The sequence below is a fragment of the Tupaia chinensis genome, unplaced genomic scaffold (genome assembly GCF_000334495.1).
Source record: "Tupaia chinensis unplaced genomic scaffold, TupChi_1.0 Scaffold148607_1, whole genome shotgun sequence".
NCBI lineage: Eukaryota > Metazoa > Chordata > Mammalia > Scandentia > Tupaiidae > Tupaia > Tupaia belangeri.
Genome location: NW_006208456.1, coordinates 2,251,153 through 2,268,282, shown reverse-complemented (window position 1 = coordinate 2,268,282; position 17,130 = coordinate 2,251,153). Strand labels below are relative to the sequence as shown.

General features: G+C 43.7%; 2 protein-coding genes across 3 annotated transcripts in view; one reads left to right on the top strand and one right to left on the bottom strand.

Annotated features, from left to right (window-relative positions):
• The window catches only part of LIN52 (lin-52 DREAM MuvB core complex component), a 23,935-nt gene extending 16,114 nt beyond the window's left edge, over positions 1 to 7,821 (bottom strand). Inside the window, exons 1-2 of the mRNA XM_027769107.1 lie at positions 7,762 to 7,821; positions 7,213 to 7,645 (exon numbers count right to left, since the gene is read on the bottom strand). Of these exons, the coding sequence (XP_027624908.1) occupies positions 7,213 to 7,645; positions 7,762 to 7,821 (493 nt within the window). The remainder of the gene's footprint in view (positions 1 to 7,212; positions 7,646 to 7,761) is intronic.
• Positions 7,753 to 17,130, top strand: part of ALDH6A1 (aldehyde dehydrogenase 6 family member A1) — a 27,734-nt gene continuing 18,356 nt past the window's right edge. For both annotated transcript variants that reach the window (XM_006170536.3, XM_006170537.3), the window contains exons 1-2: positions 7,753 to 7,867; positions 16,763 to 16,822. In XM_006170536.3, the coding sequence (XP_006170598.1) occupies positions 7,820 to 7,867; positions 16,763 to 16,822 (108 nt within the window). In that variant the 5' untranslated portion in view covers positions 7,753 to 7,819. The remainder of the gene's footprint in view (positions 7,868 to 16,762; positions 16,823 to 17,130) is intronic.

Sequence of the window (17,130 nt, the reverse complement as noted above, 5' to 3'; positions counted from 1 at the left end):
TCCTTTATACCCCCTTCACTGCAAAAGTTCTTGAGTTGTCTATGCTGTTGTCTCTACTCCCTCACCTCACACCCTCTCCTCAACCTGTGACAATCAAGCTTCCGTCCCTATGTACAAAGAAACAGCTGTTGTCAAGGTCATCTATGATCTATGTTGCTAAATCCAATAGTCATTTCACTGTCCTCTTATGTGACCAACTCGTTGCAATATTCACACATGTATTACTACGCTCCTTGAAACACTAGTCCCATCTTCTATGAAACCATTATACTGGTTGTTCTTCTACTTCACTGACTCTCTTCTTCAGTTTCTTCTTCACTTCAGGCCCCATCCTAGGCTGGCTCCACTCTCTACCTCACCTAATCCTATTGCCTTTACCTTTATTTATATGCCAATGACTCCTTTTTTACAGTTTCCAGTCCCAGTCTTTCTCCTGAACTTCAGTTATATGCCCCAGTGCCTATTTGACTTCTTTCTCCCAACACGTATGAAAAACCCCTTGGGGCCAGCAAGTGGCATGGTAATTAATGTGCTAGACTCCAACACGGTCAACCACGATTCAAATGCCAGACCTGAAGGGCTGAAAATCACACTGGATGCATGTGCATGCGTGCCCAAACTCCCAGGAGGAGAACAGAGAAGGAACTGTGGCATGGCCATTTCCCTGGAGGATGATTTCTCACTTTCCCTCTCACTGTCTCTTTCTATCTCTCTCCAGCAAGTACATACATCCTATGACAAAAATCTTAAAAAAAAAAAAAAAAAAAAAAAAAAAAAGAATATTCAAAACAATCCTTTTTTTTTTTTTTTTTTTTTTTTTGAGAGGTTTTCGCTATAGGGCACGTGCTCACCAGAGACAGAAAGTGAGAAATCACCCCCCCAGGGGGGATGGTCACACCGCAATCCGTTCTCCTCTCGGGATCTGGGCATGCACACACACGTGCCCGGCGTGAGTTTTAAGCCACCAGGTCCAGGACGCGAACCACGGTCGACTACGTGGGAGTCCAGCGACATAGCCATTACGCTAACTGCTGGTTCCCAAAACCATCCTCTTTCCATGCCACCACGATGGTACACACAAATGTCCTAGCTAATCCTTTCAAGAGCATCAACAATGCCAAAAAGAGGGAAATGCCAGGCTCTTATTAGATCTTGCTCCAAAGTCACTGATTGATTTTTTTAAAAGAATTATTTTTATTTAACTTTATTTATTATTATTATCACTATTATTTTCCAGTTTGATCAGAGAGAGACAGAGAAAGAGAGAGGAGGTGAGAAAGCAAGCCACCAGGTCCGAGACTTGAACCGTGGTCAGCCATGTGGGAGTCCAGCACCTTTAATCACCATGCCACTTGCCGGCCCCGTCACTGATTGATTTTTAATTGTGATGAAGCATGGTTACATTGGCAAATGTGAAATCATTGTTGATCACAAAACTGGGAAAATTACTGTTGACTTCACAGGCAGATTAAAGTATGAACTGACCACCCCAGATTTGATACATAACTCAGAGATCTAGAAAGACGGCAGTATAATCTGCTCCCATCCTGTCAGTTGTTTCACTGTTCACACAAATAAAATGACTCGATGGAAATGAAAATTCAAAACCAACAATCATACTTTCCTAATCATTTCCATCTCAAAAAACTGCGCAACCATAAACTCAAATTTTCAAGTCAAAATCCCAGATGCCATCTTTCATGCCTCTTTTTCCTTCGCCCTCCCATAACCAATCCATCAATATATGCAGTAGTTTTTATCTCCAAAATATACCGTGAAGCCTAATTAACCCAAGGAACCATCATTTCTCTCCTGGACTACTTCAGGAGCATCATAACACATCTCCCGGCTCCCTTTCTCTTTCTTTTTTTCTTTTTTGTCAGAGGGCTAGAGAGATAGAGACAGAGGTAGGGAGAGGAAGAGAGTATCCCCAAATGGGACATAGTCATGTCACAGTCCCTTTTTCTCTGTTTCTCCGACCTGTTGGGAACTGGGACATGCATGTACATATACTCAGTGTGTTTTTCAAGTCACCAAGGCTGGGATTTGAACCATAGTCAGACATGTGAGCTATATAGTTCCTTTAACCAATCAGCTATGGGCCAGCCACTGATAATGTATGTATACGTACAAAATGTATATAACGTATACATGTACAGATAATGTATATATGTACAAAATTTTTCAACATGTCCTTTTCTCTAAACTGAATTGGTTTTTACCAAATAATCCCAGGATTTTTTTTTTTTTTAATTTGTTAGAGGGTACATGCAATCACTGGAGAGGCAGAGAGAGGGAAGGTGAAAAAGCACATCCCATTGTCACACCACAATCACCTTTTCTCCATCTCTCTCTCTCCTTTTGGGATTTTGGGCATGCACCCAATGTCTTTCAAGAACCTGAGTCCAGGACTCAAACTGTGCAATCAGCCATGTGAGATCCAGCTACTTTAACTACCACACCACTGGCTGCCTCCCCCCAAGGAATTTCCCATGGCATTTTAATTGGCAAAGAACTCAGCCCTACACTGATTTAACTAAAACATCCGAAAATTAGTAACAACAAAAAGCTGTGTGGGATGACCTTGTAGCACAAAGGTTAAGCCCTGTGTGTAAGAATTCAGGTCCCACAGCCAACTGGAATTCAAATCCTGACCCAAGGGGCTCAAAAAATATGATGGGTACATGGGCGTGCATGCCCAAAACGATCATAGAACGGCGAAATGGAGGAAAAAGGAGTACAACATAACTACACCCCATAGGGAAGTGCTTTCACATTCTCTCTCTCTCTCTCTCTCTCTCTGGCAAGTGCATCCACAGGCAATTTTTAAAAAAAGTTACATGTAACACAAAATGCCAATTTTCAAATTCTGAAGGAATGTCATTGATGGGAAGTTCAACAACAACAAAAATAAACTTACAGGGAGTTAAGAACCCAATAATCAGGGGCCGGCAGTGGCATGGTGGTTAAGGGCGCTGGACTCCCACATGGCTGACTGTGGTTTGAATCCCGGACCTGGCGGCTTCCTTTCTCACTCCCCCACCCCCACTTGCTGTTTGCTCTGCCCCTCACTGGCCAAATTAAAATAAGTAAGTAAATAAATAAAAAGTTAAATAATCAACACGGGTGACATGTTGATACCATGTTCATATGATACCACAGTCTGGAACATAATTCAGACTCTGCTGTGAGTCTTCTACTCATAAATTAAGTATCAATAATTAGATGGCTATGTAAAGTAAATGTTTGTGGAAAAATGTAAAAATAAATAAATAAAAGGAAAAAAAGTAAAAAAAAATAATAATAATTAGATGGCTTTACTTCAATTATTTTCCTCTTCAAGAAAATTCCAGTAGGCTGGGACCAGCAGCTGGTGTGATGGTTAAGGTGCTAGACACTCCCACATGGCAGACCATGGTTTGAGTCTCAGGCCTGATGGCTTGCTTTCTCAATTCGTCTCTCTCTTATCAAATTAAAATAAATGACTAACCAAAATTTTAAAAAATAATAAATTTTAAAAATTCCAGTAGGTGGCTTGCTTTTTCACTTTCTCTCTTTCTCTCTCTCCCTCTGGTCAAATTTAATAAATAAATAAAGTTAAATAAAATAATTTTTAAAATAAAAAGAATTCCAGTAGTACTAGCAGATGGCATAATGGTTACATTGCTGGATTCCCACAGAGTCAACCGCAGTTTGAGTCCCAGGCCCAGTGGCTTAAAACTGAGGGGTGTGTGTGTGTGCATGCCCAAAAGGAGAATGGAGGAGAAGGGACTGTGGTGTGGCTACCCTCAGTAGGGAGTGATTTCTTACTTTCTGTCTCTCTGCCTCTCACTGGTGAGAGTACATGCTCCCCATAACAAAAATCTCTCTAAAAAAAAATAATTAGAGCAAACTTGGCATTCAAAAAAAAAAAGAGAGAGTAAATGACCTAAACTCACTTTCAAATCAACATCATCTGAATTAAATTTGAAAGAAACAAGTGGTTACACCATAGGGGGTATAGTAGTTAAGGCACTGGATCTCATATGGCCAACTGTGTGGTTTGAGTCCCCAATCAGGGGTGTGTGTGCAGACATGAACAAAATCCCAAGAGGAGAATAAAGAAGGGACTGCAGAGTGGTCATCCACCCTGAGGGATGATTTCTCACTTTCACTCTATCTATTCTCAATGAGTGCACATGCCCTATAGCAAAAAATAAAATAAAATAAAATAAAGAGACAGGTAGAACACTAAAAAATAGAAGCAAGAGGTGGGAGAGCCCCAAAAGCACAGGAGTTAGGCCCTGTGCAAAGGGAGCCAGATCCCATGGTCAACTGCAGTTCAAAGCCCAGTCCAGCAGTTTGATAAACACACCAGGCATGCAAATATGCCCAGAATCCTGATAGGATGAGAAGGAAGGGAAAAAAGGATTCTGGTATGCCAGGCAGTACTGGGGGGTGCTTGTGTGCACACACACACTCTCTCTTTCTCAGGTGTGCACATACCTCCTTGCAAAAAAAAAAGAAGTGAAAGAGCTAGGCAGTGAAATATTGTAAGATGACACATGTTTATTAATAGGAAGTAAATTCAAAGTGCTTGACATGATTTTCGTCAGATTAAAAAGGTTAGGCAGAGAGAGTGAAACTAAAAACAATGAGAACAAAAACCTTTAAAACTCAGGAACCAGCAGTTAGCGTAATGGCTATGTCGCTGGACTCCCACGTAGTCGACCGTGGTTCACGTCCCAGACCCGGTGGCTTAAAACTCATGCCGGGCGCGTGTGCGTGCGTGCCCAAGATCCCGAGAGGAGAATGGAGGAGAAGGGATTGCGGCGTGACCATCCTCCCCGGGGGGTGATTTCTCGCTTTCTGTTTCTATGTCTCTCTCTGTCTGTCTGGCGAGCGCACGCGACCTACAGTGAAAATCTCTCAAAAAAAAAAAAAAAAAACCTTTAAAACTCAAGAGTGCGAATAAAGTGACCATTGTGATGGCCTTTATAAGACCAAACGGAAAAAAAAAATACATATCTCCAGTACTTTTCCTGGGCAAAGAAGAAAAGAAATTGAGAGCAGACAGGAAAAAAAATGAAACTCAGGGAACACAACTCTAAACTCTCCAAAACTGAAGAACAAAAAAAACTTAGTAATATACTAAAGCTTTTAACAATGATTACCTTTACTTCCATCACTTGGTTGATTTTTCTTTGTAAATAACATAAAATTTATCATTTTAAGTAAGGATATAGAATAGTTCAGTGGCATTAAGCTCACTAACACTGTAAAACCATCACTCCTTCACAAACTGAAACTGTACTCATTAAACAGTACCTGCCCATTCCCTTGGTTGACTTTTTAAACACAAGAGAAAGATATTTTATCAAGAGACCATCAAGGCAATAGATTCTCTCCTCTGACTCTTAACATCCATAATTTCTTCACAATATGTACCAATAATAATAATAATAATAATAATAATAATAATAAAAACCCTTAAGACAATAATAATAATAATAATAATAATAATAAAAAGAAAGCCCTTAAGACTCAGTTAAGGGTCTGGCAGATGGCATGGTGGTTAAGGCAGACTCCCACAGGGTCAACCACAGTTCAAGTCCTGGACCTGGTGGCTTGCTTTCTCACTTTCCCTCTCTCTGTCAAATTAAAAAATAATAACAAACAGGGACCAGCAGTTAGTGTAATGGCTATGTCGCTGGACTCCCATGTAGTTGACCGCGGTTCAAGTCCCGGACCTGATGGCTTAAACTCAATGCCGGGGGAGTGTGCATGCCCAAGATCCCGAGAGGAGAATGGAGGAGAAGGGATTGCGGGTGGCCATCCCCCCTAGGGGGTGATTCTTGCTTTCTGTCTCTCTGTCTCTCTCTGTCTGTCGGGCGAGCGCACACGCCCTATAGCAAAAACCTCTCCCCCCAAAAAGAAAAAATAAATAATAACAAATAAAGTTAAGTAAATAATTCTTTAAAAAAAGACTCAGTTGAGATTAAAAGTTAAGGTCAAGCAGTCTATTATTTTTGCATATATCTAATCATTCTTTCACTAAATGCTAATTGAAGGCCTACTATTTGCCAGGTACAGAGGTAAACCTTGGGCTCTAACTGTGAACACTGGCTTGAAATTTATAATCTAGAATGAAAGGGGCAAAGTTAACAGAATATGCTGAAAATAAAGACACTGAGATAGTGGGTAATGGTGAAGAGGGGCAACTCCAGATACTGTGTTCTAGAAAAGCATCCCTAGAAGGGAACATCTGAGACTTGCAACTATTATAAAAAAATTACACGTTTGATTCATCTTTCTATCTTGAAGCACCTATCAGCCTAGCCTGCCTTACATACAGGCTCAATATAGCTCTCCTTGGCCCCAATTTCCTCATACCTGAAATGAACTTCCAAGATTCTTTCTAAATATAAAATGTGTGTGTTTGAGGAAGGAAAGGTACGTATCACTGAAATTTGAGTGGGAATGAAGGCGGTCGGAACAAAAACTGATCCTACTCTAAAGCAGATCTGAGCTCTAAGCATGTGGATATACCCTAACAACCTAATTGCTACCTGAGATGACTTGCATCTTAGATAACATATAAGCAGAAACTGTTCATTCATTCAACCTGAGGAAACAATCAGCAAAGCAGACGCACAAGGTTGAAACGTGTACAAAATTATTCTAATTTTCATTTTCCTCTGGACTCTTATGGTGAAAGGCGAAGAAGGTCCCCCGCTTCTCTCGCTGTCAGGACAATGGTCTCAATGTGAGACAGGAAAGAATCATCCTTCTCTTATGATTCAACCCGGGATAAGGTAATGATCCACCAGTCCTTAGGGTTTGGGAAAATCATTCCATCCCCTTCAATGGGGAGCCTCGAGGAAAAAAAAGCTAACAACAGCAGTAACACTCCTCCTCGATCCTCAGCCTCATTCAAATGGGGCTAAGAGAGAACCAGGGAGATCACCGTCCTTTGGCCAGGTATGAGTCCCCTGGCTGGTGCCCTCCTCCACCCGCCTGGTACAACAGCGTCTAGAGAAACCGGGCACGTCCGGAGCCGCTGTGAAGAACGGAGGAACTGAGGACAGTGACGGATCGCACGGAGAGAAAGGGAAAGGGAACCGAGAGGAACCCAAGAAAGAAATGTTAAGTTCGAAGGACAAGCGGAGAGTGGATGTCCCTAAAGGAGCGAAAAAGGAGGATGCGGGCGCAGACCTCTAAGCCGGCTCTTACCATCTGTGGGAGACGCCATCTTCCAACTCACGTCACGTGACGTGGCCAACCGTCGGCGGGAAAGCCAGGCAGCATAAGCCACGCCCCCAAAGAGAAACCCTATCCCCAGCTCGCAGCCGGGCTCTGTTTCCCGGCCACACAAGGGAAATCTCTGCCTAGCCCCGCCCCTAGTAATAGCCACGCCCCATCGCGCAGCTAGTGAAGCGGAGCGACAGCAAAATTCATGGAAGGTCTTATTTACTTTACCCAGTGAGGGGTGGAGCCTAGGTGGCGCCTGTGGCCAATCGGGGTTCCGGGTTAGGGGGCGTCTTCTCTGAGGCTCAATATAGAGTACCCAAATCGAGGGCGTCTTCCCTACCTCCGCCAACTGTGTTGGCCTAGGTGGGACGGGGCGAGAGCGCCTCCGCTTCTGACCAATCACATATCCCCAGGACTGGCAGTGAGGGGTGGAGTTAGACGTTGGGGTGAGTGATTGGCTAGAGGAAATGGTCCTCTCCACCAATGAAGAGGCCTGGCAGCGTGGAGGGCGAGGCCTGGCAGCTGTGGTGCCTCGGGGGAGTCTCGGGCAGTCGAGACGCGGGGAGCTGAGAAGAGGCGGCCAGGAACCATGGCGGCGGTGGTGGCGGCAACGACAATGCGGGCCCGGATCCTGCAGGCGAGTGAGGGTGGCGCCCAGTAACCACGAACCTAGGAATTGGATCTTTTCCGTCTGTTCTCTGAGCCATCTTCGAGTGGGATCGACTTCTTAGCCCGGCCCCTTCTTGGCCGACCCTCGTGTTCCCACCAGACTCATGCAGCCCTGCCCCACTCCACCCTCGTCCCAGATCCAGCCCTGGACTGATACCCTTGACCCGCTGCCTCTTTACTCGTGGGCCTCCTCTTTTCAGATCCTGGCCCATTCTTCTCCCCCAGTCCTGTCCCGTTCCTGCTGTGATTCTCTCGCCCTCACCTCTTGGTCTGCTCACCGCCCTTCTTCCCTTCTGCACCAGCCACCTCTCTCTCTAGGAACTCCCCTTCTGGTCACCTTTCTTAGAGCTCTTTCCCCTGTTCAGACGTCCAAATTTTTCCCTTCCCCCATCCTACTTCATTGTCCATAATTCCAGGTAAGGGGGGGGGGGTTGAGAGGGGCGAGGGTCATTGAATGAACTTTGAATCTACTTCTAGAAGAGTGCACTAGATTTTTACAAAAGGCAGCCGTTTGCCAAACTGGGTTTCCCTAACTATGTATGGTTCTTTGTATTCTCCAAAGGCTGTGGGCTGTCCCCTTTCTTGCCAAAGACTTTCAGTTAAATTGTCTTTTGCATTACTTGGATTTCATGTTGGAGGTAAATAAGAACAGATAGTCATGCTACTAGTATGTTCCACATGGATTCAAGGAAGTAAATCTCTAAAACAGGTGAGAAAAGGGGATAGAATGTGAGCCAAGGAAGACAAAAAGCTCCCAAAGTCAGTTCTTCAAGTGCCCTTGGGGAAATGTCTTCTCCCTGGAGCCAGCCTAGGGGGAGGTGGAAGAGCTACAGGAGCTGTACCCCAAGCCCTGTGGTCTCCAGCTCTGTTCTTAGCTTTCCCCATGTCGTTCATTGCCTAGCTTATGAGGCAAGATTTACTGCAGTCAAGAGTTTCCAACCTGCAAGAGAGAACATTGCCCTTCTTATTCATTGCATCCAGCCTGAGACCTTCTGTTGGACTTTTAGGTAATAGTATTTACCAGGTTTCAGCAAATTCTACTGAAGAAACTTGTGTGGATTTTAAAAGTTCTTTTTTTTTTTTTTCTTTTGAGGAAAAGAGACAGCACCCCCAACACAGACCCAACCATCCACTCCCAGCCAGCCCTGGATCATAGAACATGCTGGCCTGTGTACTCAGGGATGTCTCTGATTGCAAACCACAACCCTTCCATGTTGGTCATGCTCATGGCGTATTGCATTGTACTACTACACCACCATCTGCCCTGTAAACTTAGACTTTTTTTTTTGGAGAGGTTTTTGCTGTAGGGTGTGTGTGCTCACCAGAAAGAGACAGAGAAACAGAAAGCGAGAAATCCCCCCTTAGTGGGGATGGCCACGCCACAATCCCTTCTCTCAGGATCTTGGGCACACACGCACATGCGCCCGGCTTGAGTTTAAGTCACTGAGTCTGGGACTCAAACCGCAGTTGACTACATGAGAATCCAGTGACATAGCCATTATACTATCTACTGGTCCCAAATTAGACATTGTTTTTTTTGTTTTTTTTTTTTAATTCTTGGCAGAGGAGGCTAGCAGGTGGTGTAATGTTAAGGTGGTGTACTCCCACATGGCTGACCAGGTTGGAGTCACAGACCTGGTGGCTTGCTTTCTTGCTTCCCTTTTTGTCTCTCTGGTCAAATTGAAAAATAATAATAAATAAAATTAAATAAATCTTTAAAAAAAGATTCTTGGCAAAGTAAGCAAAAGTGCATGTTTTTAAATGCAATTTAATGTGAAACAGTGTGGAGAATGAATTGAAGGGGTTTTCAAATGGTCTGACTTCACATTTCTTGCTCTGACCCTAGTTCTGTCCAAGCATCTTTTTTTTTTAAAGTGTAGTAGCATTCATTTTAAAAATTATTTATTTATTTATTTATTTTATTTTAATTAGACCAGAGAGAGATACACAGAGAGAGAGAGAGGGGAAGTGAGAAAGCAAGCCACCAGGTCCAGGACTCGAACCATGGATAGCTATGTGGGAGTGTCCAGCGTCTTAACCACCACGCCACCTGCTGGTCCCTCTAGCATCTTTTTTTTAGTAGCAGCGTAACAAGTTTCCACCCTATGTTTTCCCATTACCAACTTCTTTTTTTTTTTTTTTTTGAGAGGTTTTTGCTTTAGGGCGTGTGCACTCGCCAGACAGACAGAGAGAGACAGAGACAGAAAGCGAGAAATCAACCCCCAGGGCGGATGGCCACGCCACAGTCCCTTCTCCATTCTCCTCTCGGGATCTTGGCCACGCATGCACACACACCCCGTGTGAATTTTAAGCCACCAGGTCCGAGACACAAACCGCGGTGGACTACATGGGAGTCCAGCGACATAGCCATTACGCTAACTGCTGGTCCCACCAACTTCTTGAAATCTCTTAATGAACCTAGGTTTTTTTTCCCTTTACCTCTTTCTCTGACCATCATATTAAACCACTGAGATCCTCAACGTGTTTTATCTTTTTTGCAACAGAGAAAAGAATCTCTCTTCCTGTGTACTTTATTTCAGAAAAAGACAGCTTTTTCTGATTCATTTGAAGAAATTTCTGGACTGACCTGGAAAGGAACAGAACAGAAATAGTAACCCTTAGCCAACTAAGAGTTGTTATAACTTGAAACTTTTTCTTTTTAAAATTATTTAATTTTTATTTTATCATCATCATCATTATTATTAATATGCTACAGGGCACACATGCTCACTAGTGAGAGAGAGAGAGAAAGTGAGAAAGCAAGCAGCCAGGTTCAGTACTCAAACCATAGTAGGCCATGTGGGAGTTCAGCACCTTAACCAATATGTCCTCTGCTGGCCCTGTAATTTAAAACTTTGATAAAGATTAGTCTAGGTGCAGCTGCTGTGATGCAGGCGGTAGGGTGCCACTGAGTGATACTGGACCTATATGGGATACCCAGGTTCAGATCCCAGGACTTCCTGAACATGCTGATTATGGGAGGACTGCTGTGTAATGAGACCCTGTCAAAGGTACTTGGCCAAACCACATCCCCTCCATAAAATAAACTTTAAAAAATAGTCTAGATTCTGGTAGCCATGAATGTTAGAGAACTATCAAAAGGATCTATAGAAAGGAGGGATTGTATGTTCTCAGTTTGTTTGTTTTAGGTTTTGCCATAGGTGCATGCATTTGCCAGAAAGACAGAGGAGAGGAAGGTGAAAAATCACCCCCCAGAGTGGGATGGCCACACTGCAATCCCTACTCCATTCTCTCAGGATTGTGGGCAAACATGCACACACCTCTGGTGTGATTTTCAAGCCCCCAGGTCCAGGGCTCAAACCACAGTCACCCATGTGGGAGTTCATTCAGCATCTTAACCACCAAACCACCTGCTAGCCCTTGTTTCAGTTATTTTAAGGTTTCAGCTTGTCTTCTCTGTTATGGAGGAGGGTAAAACTTATCTTAGTACCTCTCTCTGCTCCTTCTGATATTATCATACCAGGAGATAAGAAACCAGTTTTAGAGGGTTTTTGTTTGTTTGTTTGTTTTTTTCTAATTTGCCACTGAATGCATGTGCTTGCCAGAGAGAGGACAAAGAGGGAGAGGGAGAAAGCACTCCTCCAATAGGGCGTGGTCATGCAGCAATCCCTTCTCCATTTCTCCACCCTGTAGGGACTTTGGGCATGCACACACCTGTGCCTGGCATGTTTCACAAGCTTCTAGGACCAGAACTCATTATGATTTATTTATTTCCCACATGGTCAACCTTGTGCAATCTAGCTACCTTCATCCAAGAAACCAGTCTTAAAGAAATACAGTGACTGGGACCAGCAGGTGGTGTGGTAGTTAAGGCATTGAACTTTCACATGGCTGACCATAGTTCAAGTCCCAGACCTGGTGGCTTGTTTTCTCACTTTCTCTCTCTGGTGAGCATGTGCACTCTATAGCAAATTAAAATAAAAACAATAATAACAAATCAAATTAATTATTTTTAAAATATAATTTAAAAAAAAATCCAGTGACTTGCCTCATGGTGTGGTGAAAAGAGTGCAGAATACACAGTCATACCTGGGTCGTGTCCTAACTTCACCACTTTCTAGTTTTAAGAGTATTTGTGATCATTACAATTAATGAATAAAATGAAGTAAATTACCTGACACTTAAAGTTAGTCAGTGTTGTTGGGGCTGAGAATTCAGGACTTACATCTCAGCATCTCTTTGTGCATTAGGCACTGCTCCAGACTTTCAGGAACATGCTTACAGAAAGTTCCCCCGTTGTAACCTAGTGATCAGTATAAACAACAGTTGTGCTCAGTGACTCAGGGAAAGAACCCCAACCTTTACAATTCAGGCAAAGCCTCCGAAAGCTTGAATTTGGCCTAAGTGTTGCAAGACTAACAGGCCTTTATCCAAGGGGAGACAGGAAGTCCTGGTAAAGGCATAGCAAGTAGGAAACCAACGTCTAGAGAGCAGGTGGGCCTGGTTAGAGAGTAGTTGCTCCAGTCTCCTACGAAATGAAAACAAAGTAGATCTGACCTGTCAAAAACTATGATAATGTCCTATTATACCAGATGCGGTGCACTTTATGCCCTCTCGACAACAAGGAGACTGTGTGCAAATAAAAAACATTTAAGTGACCTGGCTGGTCCCATGACCTGGGAGCCAGATCCCATGTGGACTGCTGCACTATTTGAATCTTGGCTTCGGTGGCTTGAAAAACATGCCAGGCACTTGAGTGTGCCTGCCCCAAATCTCAACAAGGTAGAGAAATGGAGGAGAAAGGATTATGGCCTGACCACACCCCACCAGGAGGTGTTTTCTCTATCTCCCTCTCTTTCTGTATGGTGAGTGCACGTGCCTTCTGGCTTGTGAAAACAAAAAGCCTTTAGCGGCCTAGAATGCTCCACGTTGGCTGATGAGTACATTTCTGCTTATGAGAGAGAACATGTGAAACAAAATTACTAAAGCAATTGCTTGGCAAGTATTCATTCTTCCATTTTATAGCATATTAATGAATGCTTATTCTAGTCCAGGAACTGTGCAAGGGGCTGAGGACACAATGGTCTAGTGATGTGCTGAGCTTTTGCCCTGGTTAATTATTAAACAAGCTAGTAATCCATACCGTGAGATGAGAAATAGAGGAATGTGGGTGCTTCCTGAAATCCACAATCAGGTGCTTAGCTCAGACCCGAGGCTGATGCTGCCTAGAGAAAGTGGTGGCTAAGTGGAGACCAGAAAGAATAGGAGTGAGCCCGACAAATGGGGTGAAACAGTGTCAGGCAAGCGGGAACAGCATGTGCAAGGGTTAAGAGCACACGACCAGTCCAGAATGACTAGAACACAGAGAGCTAGAGGAAAGGAGCCAGCTATGAAAATAAGGGGGGAAAAATGCTACGTAGAGTCTTCTTAGTGACGTCAAGGAGATTAGTCTTTATCCCCAGGACAGTGGAAAGCCATTGCAGTGTTTTGTGTTTGTTTGCTTGCTATAGGGCACATATGTTCACTGGAGAGATAGAGACAGAGAAAGGGGACAAATGAGGAATCACGCCCCTCCCCCGGAGGGATAGCCACACCACAATCCCTTCTTTGTTCTCGGAGGATTTTTTGTGCATGCATGCATACGTGCTAGGTGTGATTTTCCAGGACTCAAGCCATGAGTCAGCTATGTGGGATCCAGCTCCATAACCCTCACCTCCACCCCACCTGCTGGCCCTGAGTGTTTTTGTTTTCTGTTTTTTTTTTTTTTTTTAAGTTTATTTATTAATCTGTTGAGAGAGGAAACAGCATCTCACACCAGTCTTTCCCCCAGCCTTGCCTGCTGGCCACCCAGGCTTATGAGCATGCACACTCACTCCTGGCATGTATAGGTGGACCTAACGACCAAACTGTATAGCTCCAGTGTTGCAGAGAGGTGTGCTGTTGCTGCACCATCATGGCAGGACCAGCTATGGAAGGGTTTTAGACACCAGTTAGAAATCACCCCCCTGGAGGGGGATGGCCATGCCACAATCCCTTCTCCTCCATTCTCCTTTCAGGGTTTTGGACATGTAGGCCCATGCACGCAGCATGAGTTTTAAGCCTCTGGATCCAGGACTCAAAACTGCAGTTGGCCATGTAGGAGTCCAGCAGCATAACTATTATGCCATCTGTTGGTTCCAGATTTGTGTTTTAGAAAGACCCTCTGGTGATAGGGTAGAAAAAAGATTTGGGGAGACCAGCAGATGGCATAACGGTTACATCACTGGACTCCTACATAGTCGACTGCAGTTTGAGTCTCGGACCTGACGGCTTAAAACTCACACTGGGCACATAGGCGTGCATGCCCAAAATCCAAGGAGAAGAGAAGAGGAGAAGGGCTTGTGTGTGGCCATCCCCCTTGGGGATGATTTCTCACTTTCTGTCTCTCTCCAGCAAGCACATGCACCCTATAGCAAAAATCTCCCTCAAAAAAAAAAAAAAATAGAGAGAGAGAGAGAGATTTGGAACATTTAAGATTGGAGACCATAAGGACTGTCAGGAAGCATTAGTGCAGGTCAGGAACAAGGAGGGTTTAGACTGAAGTAGTATCAGGAGAGCTAGAGAGAAGAGAGTGGTGTGTTCCAAAGACTTGTAGAAGGACAGATTGTCAGGACTTGTTAGAGTCACTGTGGAAGAGAAGGAGGAGTCTGGGTGACATTCAGATTTCTCCTTGGGCTACTAGGTAAATAGTGGTCTCATTCACGGAAGGTGAGCTCTGGGAAGCAGAGCAGAATGGTGGGTAAAAAAAGCAGAGTTCAGCTCCTTCAGTAGATGTCAAGCAACATGCAAGTGCAGAGGTGGTGAAGAAGGTATGTGTGTATTGCCTGAAGAGTAAGCTTCTGGCTAAGGATTGTGGATCTTGGTATCATCAGGGTCTAAATAATTAAGCTACAGGAGGTGATAAGGTCACCCAAGAACTCTGCAGAATAGAAGAAAGTGGCCTAGGACCAAATCATGAGGAACTTGAAGAGCTAATGGCCAAGTTAGAGGAGGGTGATCCAGCAAAAGAGGCCGAGAAAATGTGGCTGGATAGATAGAGGAGATACCAGGGCATCACAGAAGACAAGTGAAAGGGGAATTTAGGAAGGAGGCTGTGATTAACCTTGTCACCTCTGCCGATTATCCATGTTGTATGTATCAGTACTTTATTCCTTCTCGTTGCTGAGTTTTATTCCATTGTATGGATATATCACATTAGTTCCTTATTCAGCTATTCAGTGGGGAAATTGAGATTGTTTCAAAGTTTTGAGTTATTACACATAAAGCTGCTATGAACATTTCTTTTTTTTTTTTTTTTTTTTTTTGAGAGGTTTTTGCTATAGGGTGCTCACGCTTGCCAGAAAGACAGAGAGACAAAAAGTGAGAAATCAGGCACCAGCAGTTAGCGTACTGGCTATGTTGCTGGACTCCCATGTAGTCGACCACGGTTCCAGTCTCAGATCCAGTGGCTTAAAACTCAGGCCACGCGTGTGTGCGTGCATGCCCAAGATCCCTAGAGGAGAATGGAGGAGAAAGGATTGCGGTGTGTTCATCCCCCACTGGGGGGTGATTTCTCGCTTTCTGTCTGTCTCTCTCTGTTTGGCGAGCGCATGCGCCCTATGGCAAAAATCTCTCCAAAAAAAAAGAAGGTGAGAAATCACCCCCCAGGGGAGATGGCCACACCACAATCCCTTTTCTGTTTTCCTCTTGGGATCTTGGACACGCACGTACACACGCCCAGTGTGAGTTTAAGCCATTGGGTCAGGGACTCGAACCATGGTCAACTACATGGGAGTCCAGTAACGTAGCCATTATGCCATCTGCTGGTCCCAACATTTATTTTCAAATAGTTGTATGGGCATATTTTACATTTGCTTATATACTATTTGATTTATACCTACCATTGATTATATACTTTGCTACCTATAATATACATTGATTATATACTATCTCAAATTCAGTACTTATTGTGATAGGTACTGTATTAAGTATTTTTATACTGTTAGAGTTATGGCGATTACATTTTCCAGGCCAAAAAAATAGGAAAATAAGAAACGGTGACTTAATTTTTTGTTTTTTCTTAGATCAGGGCTGTCCTGGAAATTGAGGACATGGTCATTATGATTTATTGTTCTCTCATAGCGTTTTGTGTTTCTTAGTCTCCTATCTTTTCTCTTCAAAGATTGTATATAGAGGCTAGCAGGTAGTGTGGTGGTTAAGGAGCTGGACTCCCACATGGCTGAGTGCAGTTCAAGCCCTGGACCTGGTGGCTTTAGGGTAAACTATGGCCAGGCATGTGTCCATGCATGCCTAAAATCCCAAGGAGAGAATGGAGGAAAATGGATTGTGACATGACCATCCCCCCGGGGGGTGATTTCTCACTTTCTTCTTTGCTGTCTCTGTCTGTCTCTCATAAGCACACATGCCCTATGGCAAAAACCTGAAGAAAAAAAAAAAGAAGAAGAAAAGACAAAAGAAAAAAGAAAATGGAGCAAACACAAAGTCTTTCATATGTCCACAGTAGCTAATCTAATGTTAAACTTACAGTAGCTATTTGCTAATTTTTTTTTGAGAGAGAGATTTTTGCTATAGGGCATGTGCATTTGTCAGAGAGAGAGAGTCAAAAAGATAGAAAGCAAAAAATCACCTTCTGGGAGGATGGCCATGCTGTTCTTTCTAGTCTGTTCTCTTCTTAGGCTTCTGGGCACAAACACACACATGCCTGGCATCATTTTCAAGCCACTGGGTCCAAGACTTGAACCACAGTTAGCCATGTGGGAATCTAGTGCCTTAAGCACTACAGCATCTGCTAGCTCCCTATTTGCTAAAATTTTAATAGTTTTCTGACCTCATTTATCAAAATAATAATTTTTTTGCCTCACAGGTTTCTTGCAAAGTGAAATCCACTTGGTATCCAGCATCCTCCTTTTCTTCTTCTTCAGTGGTGAGTTTATTTGGCACTAAAAAGTTGACTTCTAAGAAGGAATCCAGTTTAGGTGTAGGTATTCCCATTTCCCTCTTTCTCATAATTGTGATCAGAGTGTATGTAAGATTTTCTATCTTGGTTTATTTATTTTTTTATTTTTATTTTTTTGAGAGGTTTTTCACTATAGGATGCGTGCGCTCACCAGACAGACAGACAGAGACAGAGAGACAGAAAGCAAGAAGTCACCCCCAGGGGGGATGGTCATGCCACAATCCCTTCTCCTCCATTCTCCCCTCGGGATCTTGGGCATGCATGCACACGCGCCC